The sequence below is a fragment of the Diabrotica virgifera genome, chromosome 4, assembly GCF_917563875.1.
Source record: "Diabrotica virgifera virgifera chromosome 4, PGI_DIABVI_V3a".
Classification (NCBI taxonomy): domain Eukaryota; kingdom Metazoa; phylum Arthropoda; class Insecta; order Coleoptera; family Chrysomelidae; genus Diabrotica; species Diabrotica virgifera.
In genome coordinates this window covers 164,127,992-164,143,493 of record NC_065446.1, presented here as the reverse complement: position 1 = coordinate 164,143,493, position 15,502 = coordinate 164,127,992, and the positions used below count along the sequence as shown (strand labels likewise).

The following is a 15,502-nucleotide window of genomic DNA, read 5'->3' as shown; positions in this document are numbered from 1 at the left end:
CTCTTCTTCTGATATTAGTACTCTATCGTTGGTTTCATTAATGTTTATTTCTCTGTTTTCTTCTTCTCCTTCTCCATATAATTTCGTGAAATGCTCAGTCCATTGTGTCTCCGTAATGTTCTAAATATCCAGGCAACGAAATGGGTTAGCAAGAAAAATTTTTAGAAAAATAAGAAGTACCTAGTTTATGATCTTACAATTTGTCTGGAGGTTTAAAAGACTTGGTGACCATAACGTAGTAATAAAGTACATATTTATTACCGACAGCCCCTATAAACTAGACATCATTTAAATTAGTAGGGCAAAATCTGGGGCAAATGCTAATTAAATGCATTAATTTTTTCGAATCCTGAGAAAACTAATAAATATTTTTGAACAATTTGAACGCAGAATTAAAGATTACATTATTACTGAGGGCCGAAAGTCCGTTAGCCCACTAAATTTTCCTTTTTTTTTGTCACCCCTGTACCTTATTAAAATAAACATTCCACTACTCTGTGGTTGATTTATTTCTTTACAAGATGACAAGATATCAGACACCATTCACCATTGTTACTTGTACAGTAGGTAGGTTAAGCGAATCAGCTATTTTAAAACCTTTCATTTTATTTATTTATTTGTACTACCCAAAATATGTCCTTAGAAACAGTCTGTCCACTTTAAACTAAACAAATTCACCATAAAGCTCCACGTTAGCCCTGATAAAACAATAAGAGAACAAAACACCCCACCCTCTTATCTATGGAACAAAATACAAAATAAAATGACCTGAACTAACGTCAAACAGGTACCCATAGAATAACTCTGTGGACATGGCGCGCGCTGAGGTATACGACTAGTGACACCAGAAGCGTTTTCTTGAAATTTAAAATAATGCTAGATTTCTTAATGAAGTTTTTTCATAGACAGGCTTTTTTAATTTTCTTAATATTTTAGACAATTATTCCTAGGGTGTTTCTTAATCGTTTTACATGTTTAAAATGACTATTAAATTTTTTGTTAACATCCCTATTATGGTATCTAATAGAGTAGTACACCGACAACTACTAAATATTTTTGAGATTTTTAGGAACAAAGATATTTAAAAAATTAGATGTAATGTAATGTTGTGGATACTTTTTAACCCACCCTTGGTCCTCCTAGGGTTAAACTTTTATTTTTTTTTAAACTTTTTTTTAGGAAACTTAACACGTGGGAAAAACGATATGCTGTTCTAACAGACAAAGCTATAAAAATTTTCTCAACTTCACCAAAGGAAAAATCTGCCGTTCTTCTGGAAAGTTTTGAACTAAAACCTAGTAACACTCACGGGAAAGTAATTTCAGAACCTCTCTCTACAGAAATCGGAATACCAGTAGCGAATAGCGATATACTTTTCGTATTAAAAGTAGAGGTTACTCCGGATACTACGTGCTGGCCTCCAAAATCTCTAGTCTTCCTTACTCTCTCAGCACAAGATAAAGATAAGTGGTTCTTAGGTAAATAATTGAATCTGGAAAGATATACTAAACTAAAGTGTATAGAAATCGGCCCACTCTAAATTTTAGACTTTAACTATATTTTTTCAGAAAATCTTACTCGGATCAAAAAGGAATATTTATATTGTTTGAAAGGTAATTTAATATGCTTTAATAAGAGACTTATGAAAATTTATTTCGACTTCTACAGCCTTATTAATAAAAATTGCTTAGTCCAACGTTAGTCTCGGACTACTTAGTCCGAGATTAAGCGAGTACTAACTTCATTTTAAGATTGTCATTAATAAACACGGACTAAGCTCGGACTAACTAAACCTTCCTTAGTCCTAGTTACAACAAATTTATGTTGGCAACCCTTGCGAAAAAGAAGAGAAATTGAGAGAATTTTGCGAAAAACAAGAAAATGTAGAGGATTTAACCTCTCTTTCCTTTAAACCGACAGCTGTTCGGTCGGTGCCCTTTCTGCATAAATTTTAATTAATTTTTGTTGGACTTAGTTCTGAGAAGGTGCTATATACCTGGTGTTTTATATTTTATATTATTGTATTATTGTTTTGTATTTCATATTCATATTAACTGCTGTACCTTTTGAAAATCGGTATTTGACTTTAAATTTACCTTAATTCCTCTAAACTAAAGATTTTTTTTTATAATTTTGTATATTTTGATGTGACTCACAATAGGAATATCGTTCCGCTGATTTCTATCCTCATTTAATTCGTCTATTAATTATCTTAAATCATTAATAAAATAATATCTCTCCATTATCAATAATAACAAAATAGTGTTATTATATATTTATTATACAAGCAAGCAAAAGCAAATAATGCATTTAGCAAGTTTGTAAGGTTATGAATACAAAAAGTAATGTTAGTCTCGGTTTAAACCTACTATTACCTCGGATTAAATTTTAGTCCGAGACTAGAGAGGGTTTAGCTTAGTCCATCGTTAGTCGCTGTTTATTAATAGGGAAAATGAATGGTATTGACTTAGTCCTCGGACTAAAGTTAGTCGGGCGTTAGTCCGTGTTTATTAATAACGCTGCTAATGTTTAACATTGAAAAATAACTGCATCAAGCAAATTAACCTTTTTTACTGCTAACACAAAAAGGGTATTTGACAATTAAAAATTTAACAATTAATGCTTTAATAATCGGTATGACCTCCTCTTACATTAATAACTGCTTTGATACGATTAGGGATAGTTCGCTCTTGTTTCTTGTGGGATGTTAAGCCCTTTTTCTTCTATTGCGACAATAAGCTCTGGGATCGAGTTTGGGGTATGAAGTCAAGCTCGAATTCTTTGTTTTAGCTCATCCCATAAATGTTCTATGGGATTGAGGTCTGGACTGCATGCTGGTCATTTCCTGACCCGAAAACCGACTTTGGTAATGTAATCATTCACGATTTTTGAAGTATGAGGCTTTGCATTGTCCTGCACAAAAATAAATTGTCTCCAATGTATTCAACGTGCGGTACCACATGCATTGCTAAAATTTCTTCGATGTATCTAGCAGCCGTTAAACCTCATCGCTCGTGAAGACTGTTACCCTACGAAGGAAAACAAGGTCGGTTCGTACCCCCATAGAAATTTGATCCAGATCATGCAGGAACCACCTCCATAAGGACTCCACTCTTCAATGCAGCATTCTGCAAATCGCTCTCCTCGTCTTCGGTACAGTTTCCTTCTTTGGTCGCTACCATAGAGAAATATTCTGGTTTCATCTGAGAACAGAACAGATCCCCATTGCTCCAACGTCCAGTTCAGATGATCCTGTGCAAAACGCACGCGTGCTTGACGCTGAGCTGCAGTAAGTTTTTGACCAATTGCAGATACTCGAGGATTATTTTCCTCCAATCTTCGTCTTACTCTCCACTGACTAATAACCATTAATCTTACTTCACGGAGCTGTTTTTGCACTTGAACGACATTAAGGTGGCGATCTTAATATTGTTGACACAATAAAGCGATCATCACGAGCAATTATAAGTCGCTTTCTACCTGTTGCAGGTTAGACCAGGGCACTGCAAGTTGGTACTGCTTCCCAAAGCTGGGGAAAAGTATCGACCCATCTGCCTTCTTCCGTGAGTCGGTAAGCTGTATGAAAGAATGCTGCGGGGACGTATCGATGGCATGATTGAGAGGTCGAGAGGCTTGTCCCCGAGGCAGTTTGGTTTCTGTAAAGGGAGAAGCACGATTGATGCAATCGTGAGTGTATTCGACGCATTGCGCAATAGAGGGGATGAACACCGTTGGGCGGCCCTGTTATTGTTCGATGTTAGGAATGCATTCAATACGCTGCAGTGGAACGAGGTAATGAAGGCAATGGAGGAGAGAGAATGTCCTGGATACCTGATGAACGTGGTAGCGGAATATCTGTCTGAAAGAAGAATTATGGTGGAGAAAGGCACGATTGTGGATGTGACGGCAGGTGTTCCCCAGGAATCTGTCTTGGGCCCGACGCTATGGAATCTAGCATATGACGGGATTCTGAACTGTGAATATGGAGAGGGTACGTCTCCCTTCGCATTCGCAGACGATCTCGCTGTGCTGGTAGTGGCGCGGGACGAGCCAGATCTTAAATACCGGGTACGGAAAGCAGGCGGCGTCTTGAAGAAATGGATGACACAGCACGGACTGAAACTCGCGAGAAGACCGAGGCCATCATTCTGAAGGGGAAAAGGAACAGGCAAAGTGTGGAGCTACAATGTGCAGGAGCGTGTCTAATACCCAAGAAACACGTAAAGTACCTAGGAGTGACGTTGCACCAGAATGGAAAATGGGGGGAGCACGTGCAGGTGGTGACCCGGAAGGCTGCAAACAGTGCGGCTGCGTTGGGGAGGGTGATGCTCAACATTGGAGGACCCAAATCCGAAAGGAGGAGGGCCTTGCACGGTGTTGTGCAGTCGATCGTCCTCTATGCGGCACCAGTCTGGAGTGAGGCGGTAGGGATACGGGCCTACAGGGGGCTCATTACACGAGTGGACAGAACAAGTCTGCTGCGAGTGGCATGCGCCTACGGTACTGTGTCTGCCGCAGCCTTGTGGGCCATCACTGGATGTGATCCGCTGCATGTGTTGGTAGTAGAAAGAAAAGAACTGTATGAGAGAAGAGGCCTTGAGCTGACTATGGCCGAGAGAAGACAGGAAAGAGAAAGGTCAATTGAAAGATGGCAGCAAGAATGGATCAACATGGAGCATGTGGCACAGTGGACAAAGATGTTGCTTCCTAACTTAAAAGATTGGATGGACTGTGGTCACAGACACCCGGACACTGTTACACATACGATGCTAGAGTGCAACAGATGGATAATAGAAAGAAATAGAATGGAAAGAGACAGGTGTGAATTTTGTGACAGTGCGAGAAATGATTGAGAGAATGATTGAAAATAAAACTGGTTGGACTAGCATACACAACTATATCCGTGTAGTGATCAAGAAGAAAGAAGAGGAGGAAAAACAGCTGTACCAGCGATAGGGGTGAGAGGGAAATATATTGTGATAGAAGGCAGAGGGAATAAGTTTTGACGAGATATATTGTATGAGACAGACTGTGGGAAAGAAGCTCTAATTTAAAAAAAAAAGCCCAATCTTGGGACCAAAAAAAGGGGGGAACGGGGAAAATGAAGGGCCTCCTTGCTTACAGTCTGTGGATAAATGAAGGTAAAGTGCTTCGGAAGCGATGTCGACCTTGCAGCGGCCATTCCGCTTTCGGAGCGCTGGATGACAGAGGAGGGTCTGGTTTAGCAGGTAGGCATTCGGCGTAGCCTCGGCGACGAGAGAGCGTTTTAAAGCACCTCGGGAACTATCGCTGGTACTACGAAGAATGAATCCTGCACTAAGGTCAGTCAGACGGTGTTCTGGACTGAAGTGTCTTTTGAAGATTCCAGATTCATTAAAGACGAAAAAAAATGGTTAGACCAGGGCGGATCTGTGAAAAAACGCCTATTTTTGGATGTGCGAGGTGGCATTCGGATTTTTGCAAATAAAGTTATGTGGCAACTTCAACAGTAATAATTGACTTATGCTCCTTCTCAAATATGCCCGGAACATTAATAAAAAAATTAAAATCGATTTCTTTCTACTTTCTTTGCTTATAACTTTAAAACGATTCATTTTGGAACAAAGTCGTAGGGTAAAATAAAGATAATTGAATTTTGTATGATGAACGACTGGTTAAAAATCTCTTAAATTATTACCCTTTCTGCAAAATAGCAGTAAATACAAAATAAGGGGGCAAAATAAGCCTGTTTTTATTCAAAGTTTTTCAACCACTTTGGTTGCATTTAGAACTATCGTAATTCGCTTAGAAAATTCTTATAACATACTTTAATCGTTCACCAAATTTCATTAACATCGACCTGATAGATTTTGCAGAATAATTTTGCAATCTATTTTTTTAAGTTCAAATTTTTTAAAAACTTTCTGAAGAAAAGTAGACCATTTAGCAGTTTGCTAATTTTTCTACATATACAGAGGTATCTCTACCTATCTAATACACTTTACAGAATTAAAATCAGATTATTAAAGCGGCCTCAGCACTATTTTTAAAGTTATATTCAATGTTTTGGCTTATAAACAAATACAGTGAGGACGTTTGAGTTGGCATAAATTCATTTTCTCGAAAATAGGCGTCTCTGGAGATAAATCCCAAAACAGGTCGATTTTTATTTTTAAATTCTAAATTTTTGGTATATATATCATACTAGTGACGCCATCCATCTGGGCGTGATGACGTAATCGATGATTTTTTTAAAATGAGAATTGGTGCCGTATGATAGCTCAATCGAAAGGCTATTGAATTTTGTATTCACTAATATAAACATTATTAAAATAATCCTTCATGTGTTGTTCTGAAGCTATTTTCTTGTGGCATTTTTACAATTTTAACTATTTATAATGGGAAATAAGCCACAATATTATTAAAAAATGATTTTTATTAACGTTTCGACGCCCAAATCGGGTGCCGTTGTCAAAATACAAAATACTACTAACATAAACAAAAATGTTGTTGCTTAGTAAAGAAATTCTTCTAATAATTTATTTAATTTGACTCATTTATATCGGCAATTCAGATACATATTGATACATTTTAAAGTAGAAGACTTTAAAATGATATTGCCAATATTTATGAGTTGCGTTCCTGGGACGACTTTACTGAAAGATAGTTCATTCGATTACATGAAATCAACCCCAACTCAAGAATATCCGTCACAAAAAAATCATAGCATGTGATCTGTCTTTAAAAAGACAACCACATGCAACGGTGACATTAAAATTCTCGCGTTAGAGATCTCATAGTAAATCACGAGGGAAAACCAGGAAAAACCTCGTGATACTATCCCGACATCGTAAGTATTTGGTCTTATATTTAATTTACTCTCAAAATTAATACCAAATTCTAACTTTACTATAATTTTGTTTAAATTATAAATAATATCAATAATACATGGATATTTAAGTAATACTAAAATATAAAATATGTACTAACTCGACTATTGACTTACTAATTCTTTCTATTGACTTCCTCTTTCATATATCGATATAAATGAGTCAAATTAAATAAATTATTAGAAGAATTTTTTTACTAAGCAACAACATTTTTGTTTATGTTAGTAGTATTTTGACAACGGCACCCGATTTGGGCGTCGAACGTTAATAAAAATCATTTTTTAATAATATTGTGGCTTATTTCCCATTATAAATAGTTAAAATCATTCATGTATGTATTACACCGTTCTTAGGCGTCAACGCCATTCGGTAGGGATCTATGGGGGAGTATCACCGAGCCGCAAGCCCTTATCCCTTGCAGTACTGCTCCCTCATAGGTCGATCAGATGCCCGCATATTCAGGTCTAAGCGCCAGATTCATATTTAGAATTTTATACTGGCGCGTTAGTCTTTTTGTTTTTCCGATGGCCTGGGCTGGGCTTGAACTCACATACCTCAAGCCGAAGTGAAGTGTGGGTCAGCCGCTAGTCGCACTGAGCTATCCGATCGACAAATAATCATTCATGCAGGGTTTAAATTGAACGAATTTTTTTGAATTAAATTAATTAGATACCTACAATATTTAGATTACGTCGTCACATCCAGATGTATGACGTCTCTAGTATGATATTTATGCCAAAAAATTATAATTTAAAAATAAGAATCGATCTGTTTCGGGATTTATCTCCAGAGTCGCCCATTCTCAAGAAAATTAATTTATTCCAACTCAAACGTTCTCACTGTAGTTGTTTATAAGCCAAAACAGTGTTTATAACTTTAAAACAGTGCTGAGGTCGCTTAAATAATCCGATTTTAATTCTGTAAAGTGTGTTAGATAGGTAGAGAATCTCTTTATATGTAAAAAAATTTGCAAACTTCTAAATGGTCTACTTTTTGTTCAGAAAGTTTTTTAAAAATTTGAACGTTTTTTAAAAAATTTAGATTGCAAAATTATTATGCAAAATCTATTAGGTCGATTTTAATGAAATTTGGTGGACGGTTTAAGTATGTTGCAAGAATTTTCTAAGCGAATTTTCTAATTTTTTCATTAAACTTACACACACCTGAACACTAATTATGAAAAGCAAACAATATGCAATTGTTTGACAAATTTTTTATTATCGTTATTAACGTCAAATATAGTCGGTTCACTAAACTTAGACACAACTGGCTAGTGATTTTAGTAGGTAATTTTTTTGTTTTTTGTCAATTTTGACAAAATTGGGCCAAATTACTAACTATTTAATAATTATTAATTATTTAGTAATTATTTTTGCCAATTTACTTACTAAAATCACTAGCCAGTTGTGTCGTGAGTTTAGCGAACCGACTATAATAGTAGATTATACCACGAGTCAATAATGATGGCTATTATTCCCGAGGAATATTTACGAACCGAGCCGCGTTAGCGGCGAGGGAGTAACATTCCGAGGGAATGAGAGCCATTATTGCGAGTAGTATACTCTACTTTATCTACGACAAATTAATTAATTTAAGATTTTTAATGAACAACTTTATTTGTTAAAAACATTAAAATTAGTAATAGTACAATTAATAAACTGAATTGGTTGAGAATCATCATTAACTTTAGTAGAGTTTTTAATACAAATATTTGGGATCTCGATTGCTGTAGAACAAGAAGATGGTACATTACTGTTTATCATGCTGTTGCTGTAGCTAGTTCTACAATTTCTGGTGGTGTACAATTAAAAGATTCTTCATTTTCGTCCATCTCAACACAATCTGTCAAATATACTATTCGTTTGACAGTGACACTTTTTGAGGTTGATTATTTTCTTTCCGTGGTGAATTTTGTGATTGTTGTGCCAGAGGGATTACTAGCTATTAATCCCGCATTATTAATCCCTAAGGGATTATTATATGGCATTATATTGCAAACACCACAAGTATAATACATATATTATGTATCAGTCGTAGATAAACACTTTTATATATTTATCGGTTGCTAGGCATATAAATGATAAGCAATACGTTCACACAATTAAGGTGATACAGTAGCGATCAACAGGTAGCCAAAATGCGTTCCAAGATTGCGGCTGTAATTTTGAATATTTTTTCGAGATATTTGGCACACGTATTCGTAATATAATAAAGAATGGCGGTACAGAGCCCAATTTGAAAAATATATTAATATGTGGAAATTTCTCTGTAATTAAATACAATATTAAAAAAACGAGCCTGTACTGCCATTAAGAAGAACAAAAAAATACACTTTCTTCAAATAAACTTTTTTATCCGATGCCTAGATTTTGTGTCATTTTGGAACTACTAAAATTTTGGACATCTTGGATATTAGTGCACCCTATGTAACGCACAGCTGAATCTTATGTTTGTACGTCACAGTGTTGCCATGCCATTTCTTTCATAATTTCAATCAATGTTAAATGTACCTACAAGAATAATAGAATAAGAACGTTTACTTCTCCGTCATTATACTAGGTAGAATGACAATTGAGGTGTCAAATGAAATCTTATAATCCAAGGATAGTACTAAAGGTAAAAAATTAGACCTACATTGTCTGTCCCTCAAAAAATAAGGGGATATATTGGGGATTTCTAATGTCGACATTAAAAGTTGCACTATTTTTTTTTTTCTATAAAACATTTTGATCTAAAACTTACCAGAAAAGTTCTTTGTACCCTCTACTTTCAAATAAACGGTATTAAGAAGCTAAATTTTAAACTTCGTCACACAACTTTTGCGATTAAACTTTGCAATGCACAATTATGCACCTTTTTCTTTGAAAAATTCATAACCTTTATCATAAGAATAAAAACTTGAAGCGGGTACCTTTGTCTTCAGAAATGTTATAGCTATATACTGTAAAAATTTCAGAAAAAAATATTAAAATGGAACAGAGTTGTAGCGAGGTAAACGCAAAAAACGTGATTTCATTTTTTTATTTTTAGGTTAAAATTGCGATTTTGACAATGTTCCCCCACATAAAATTCAAAATAAACCTCATTTTCGTTTTCAGCACCCTCGAAAATATAAAGTATGAATACAATTAGCCGTTCACCCGTCCGTGGTCAGTATCTCGAAAACTAAGCGCTTTTTTTAGGGTGTTCCGCTCGTGTATAATATCACAATAAATTGTAACGTGATAGTATGAAAAAATAGAGGATACGGCAACGGTGTTACAAGTGATGGTCGGATCCAATGCCAAAATCTACACAGTCATATTAGGGTGTCAATATCCAAGATGTCCAAAATTTTTTATTTCATTAGTAGTTCCAAAATGACACAAAATCTAGGCATCGGATAGAAAAGTTTATTTGAAGAAAGTGTATTTTTTGTTCTTCTTAATGGCGTTACAGGCTCGTTTTTTTAATCTTATATTTAATTACAGAGTAATTTCCACATATTAATATATTTTTCAAATTGGGCTCTGTACCGCCATTCTTTATTATATTACGAATATGTGTGCCAAATATCTCGAAAAAATATTCAAAATTACAGCCGCAATCTTGGAACGCGTTTTGGCTACCTGTTGATCGCTACTGTATCACCTTAATTGTGTGAATGCTGAGGAGGAACCTCCTGGTTGCGAAATCTAAGGGAATGGTTTAGTGTGAGCTCTAACCAACTACACTGCGGTGCAAAAAAATCGATCCACTAAAAATTTGGTCATTTTTGATGTTTTGAATTTCCTAAACCTGTTGTCCGATTTAAGCGATTTTTTATCACGTTATAGCCTTATCCATTGACAATATCGATGTAATAATATTGTTGCTAGACGGTTAAACTGTCATTGTATACCGGGTGTACGAATCAAACTGTGTTTTTTCTCAAAGTTCACATCACCCTGTGGACTATTCAGGCATATATAAAATACTGAAATTAAAACCCAACTATAGCCTCAGATTTTCTTAACATTTTTTCTTTCAATTCATTCGCTTATGTTGCATAATAAAAAGTTAGGTACTTTAACAACTGGCCATGTTCGTCATCAGTACAGGGTGTTTCTAAATAAGTGCGACAAACTTTAAGGGGTAATTTTATATGAGAAAATAATGACAATTTGCTTTATAATCATATGTCCACAAACGCTTCGTTTCCGAGATACGGGATGTTCAATTTTTTTACAAACTGACGATTTATTTATTGCTTTAAAACCAGTTGAGATATGCAGATCAAATTCGGTGGGTTTTAAAACGTAGTTATTGCACATTTTTTGACATACAATTAAGAATTTTATATTCGCCATTGGCGTGCGTACGGGTAATATCGGTCATAATACCAGTTTGCGCGCCACTGGTGAATATTAAATTATTAATTGTATGTCAAAAAATGTGCAATAACTACTTCTTAAAACCCACCAAATTTGATTTGCACGTCTCAACTGGTTTTAAAGCAATAAGTAAATAATCAGTTTGTAAAAAAAATTGAACATCCCGTATCTCGGAAACGAAGCGTTTGTGGACATATGATTATAAAGCAAATTGTCATTATTTTCTCATGTACAATAACGCCTTAAAGTTTTGCGCAAATATTTTAGAAACACCCTGTACTGATGACGAACATGGCCAGCTGTTAAAGTACCTAACTTTTTTATTATCCAACATAAGCGAATGAATCGAAAGACGAAATGTTAAGAAAACCTGAGGCAATAGTTGGGTTTTAATTTCAGTATTTTATAAATGCCAGAATAGTCCACAGGGTGATGCGAACTTTGAGAAAAAACACAGTTTGATTCGTACACCCGGTATACAATGATAGTTTGACTGTCTAGCAACAATATTATTACAGAGATATTGTCAATGAATAAGGCTATAACGTGGTAAAAAATCACTTAAATCGGACAACAGGTTTAGGAAACTCGAAACATCAAAAATTACCAAATATTTAGTGGATCGATTTTTTTGCACCGCAGTGTATTTAGAGCTGTGTGGGTAAAATAAGAATCACCATGTTGATAGCCAACCTTTGATAGACGATGGAACCTTAAGAAGAATCCATGACAAATTTATACGCATATTAAAGCCTATTAAATTATATTTCAAAAAGTATATCTCTTTTTTGGTGGAAGTAATTAGTTTCAGAAATAAATATAGTTCAAGTCAAAAGTTCAAAGCGGTCCAATTTCTAGTCACTCAAGTTTATTATAATAAAATTGAATGTTTTAGCTTTACAAAAAATATACTACGATGATCTAGACAAGCCGAAATGTGATAGGCTATTGATAATGCCGGAAGATGTAGAAGTTTCGTGCATTGTAGAATTAACAGAAAATATTAAAGTACTAGGAACATCAAGTGGTCTCTATTCTTATTATGATAACACCCTTCTATATATTGCAGGTAAGTTTTATTTGGGTTCTGCTTGTTTTCTCTAACTTTAATGACTTTTCATATCAATAAAAATAAATGATAAATAAACATTAGTAAAACATATTTTAATTACGACTAAACGAAAACAGGAATCATCATTCTGAACATAGAACTAAAGAAATTTTAAAATATACACTAATTTAGACGGTATTTTACTTAATATAAAATTGGAACATGGATGGTCAAGGGAGTTCGTCTTTGACCCCAAATTCAGAAAATATTATTTTTTTCTTGGTAAAATATAAGGAATTTTTTTTATTACAAAATATGAGAGTATCTAGAATGATATTAAAGTCAAATAAAAAAATAATAAGTTTAAAATTGAAAATATTTCTGAATTTATCAAATAAAAACATACATTGGGGTCAAAATTTACCCCCCTTGGTCATCCGAAGGTTAAAGGTGGACTCAAACAGGGATAATTTGTGGGGACTTTCTGTCCGGGATTATTTGTCCGGACCTCTATACTGTTACGTAGATACGATTGTAGAGACCCGGTAATAATATGAAAATTTATTTATAGATTTGAGGTATATTGTACCATATTAGAAAAGAAGTCACATCTCGATAAAAGGTGCCTTATTGGAAAAATACTAAGAGGCAAAAAAGTTTTAAAAAGAATGTGCTTAATTAATGGTACCGCAATAATAGTTTAATTGGAACGTTCACAAACATTTGGGGGGTTTAAAGGCACAAAACCGCGATAAAATTCTTATGTAAACAAATTAAAAAAGAAGCCGCATCTCGATTAAAGCTGATTTATCGAAAAAATACTAAGAGGCAAAAAAGTTTTGAAAACATTCTGTTTAACTACTGGTACCACAATAATAATTTAATTGGAACGTACATAAAAGTTTGGGGGGGTTTAAGGTAACAAAACCCCCATGAAATTTTTATGGGGTGCACAAATTTCACTAGAATTTATTTTTAAGATGTTCCTGCCATAAGAATGCCACATGTCCATTTTCGTTAAAAAATTTCTAATAGTTTTCGATATATTGGAAAAAATCGATTTTCATTTTGTAACTTCAAAGGGCTATAACTTTTTTGTGTGCATATTTGTACTAAGGTAAGTTAGGTCCAAAACGAACTATTTTTGGTCCCAGAATATGTGGTTTAATTTATGACCTGTATTTTTGTTACACCCTGTATAAATGAATATAAATAGATATTTTGCGTATTAATATTTATTTTTTTTTAGGCCTGAAAAGTGTTCATCAAATATGCATAATGTCCACTACAAATAAGGTTTTAATGACTGTTAACGAAAATCGAAGTGTAATACGTTGTGATTTGAATCATATGATCAATCTAACCCAATGTTATTCTCAGTCTACAAAACCAAAATTAAAATTTGTAGAGGTTGATGTATTAAATTTAAGCGGCTTTCACATTTTGCAGGTGAGTTATGGTTGATTTAATGGCATGCATTTAAATAAAAGATCTTGTTTATCAATTATTGTTTTAGAACGTTGTTCATTGTTTGAAATTAGCAGTGTAGTTATAATCATTAGTGGCTAATAAAACCGTTTCGGGCCTCAAATTTCTATTCCTTAAACCGGGATATTCCTATAACCGGTATTCTAATAAGCGGGTTCAACTGTATTACAAAAATATACCATCAAGGGATTCATCATTTTTTTAGTGGAACAATTGAAGCTATTACTGCAAGAAGGTGTTAACTTACATTTTTGTAAATTTGATCTTATCAAATGCAAAAAGGTGTTAACATCCATTTATATTAATTAGTAAAGTCTTTTGTCAAAAGATGGCATTAATAGCCCTAAAAATGTATATTAAAAAGGAGTTAATATCCCATTATCAAAGGACCTGAAGTGCATAAAGGTGTTAACTCTCGACGTATCTGCAAGAAGGTGTCAACAGAGCAGTTAACGCCTTTTTGCAGAATATGCAGAAGAAAATCTGCCTATTTTGCGCGGTAAATCAAGCATTAGTTGTTTATCAGGTGTTATTATATGCCGTTGTGTTTGTTTTTGGTGCAATTATTTTGTTGTGAGAGATGAAAAATGAAAAAAAGAATAATAAGGCTGCTGGAAAATCATATATAAACTATAAAGGTCAGGTGCAGCCAGCTAAAAAGTCAAGTGTAGGTAAGCTGTTGTATAAAGAAAAATGTCGACCAAAATGTGATTCACGTTTTACGGATGAAGATAGAGCTTACTATTTAACCACTACTATTTATTACAAAATGACGAGAAAAATCTGTACTTGTTTAGTTTGATGAAACCTATTGGAGTAAAGAGGAACACTTTACATGCTGTTCGCACAAATTCTTACGAATATTTTTTTTTAAATAAATGGAGAATCTCGGAAAGTTTGTAAAGACGCAGTTTTATCTATGCTTGACATTGGTCGAAAAAAATTTGATTTAATTCGAAATCAAATAACAGCTGATAAATCAACTGCAAAAAAGGACGAAAGAGGTTGTCATCACAATCGGCCAAAAGCAATACCAGCAGAAACCAAAATGATTATTCATGAACATATTAAGTCTTTCCCAGCAGAAATGTCCCACTATTCTCGTAATAAGAACCCTTCTCGGCTGTATTTATCACCCACCTTATCAATAAATAAGATGTTCGAGTTATACGAAGCGTACTGTGTCAAGAGGAAACTGGAGAATATTGTGTCAAAAGCAATGTACAGGAAAATATTTGTTTTAAAGATTTTAACTTAGGATTTGGTACTCCCGATCGGATACTTGTAAAGTCTGCGACTCTGGTAAAGCAACAAATGAACATTCTCAGAAAGGACCCCGCAGAAACCTTATGGGAAATGGCTCTCTGTCAAATGCTCTGAAACTTTGGATTCTGATAGTCCTTGATATGTAGAACAAAAGACTTCATGGGCGCGTAGCTCCAAATATCATAGTTCTAAGATATAAGCCTCTGAAGTTATAGGTACAGTGAGGACGTTTGAGTTGGAATAAATTCATTTTCTCAAGAATGAGAGACTCTAAAGATATATTACGAATCAGCTCGATTTTTATTTTTAAATTATAATTTTTGGCGTATATATCATACTAGTGACGTCATCCATCTGGGCGTAATGACGCGATCGATGATTTTTTTAAATAGGAATAGGGGTCGTGTGATAGCTCATTTGAAAGGTAATTCAATTCTCTATTCACTAATATAAACATTAACGTAATTATTTACAGG

The 15,502-nt window shown here is 34.4% G+C and overlaps 1 protein-coding gene across 1 annotated transcript in view; it reads left to right on the top strand.

Moving 5' to 3' along the window:
- LOC114332329 (citron Rho-interacting kinase) overlaps positions 1–15,502 on the top strand; it is a 199,066-nt gene that overhangs the window by 169,106 nt on the left and 14,458 nt on the right. Inside the window, exons 15-17 of the mRNA XM_050648479.1 lie at positions 1,180–1,478; positions 12,117–12,290; positions 13,522–13,721. Coding sequence (XP_050504436.1) covers positions 1,180–1,478; positions 12,117–12,290; positions 13,522–13,721 — 673 coding nt within the window. The remainder of the gene's footprint in view (positions 1–1,179; positions 1,479–12,116; positions 12,291–13,521; positions 13,722–15,502) is intronic.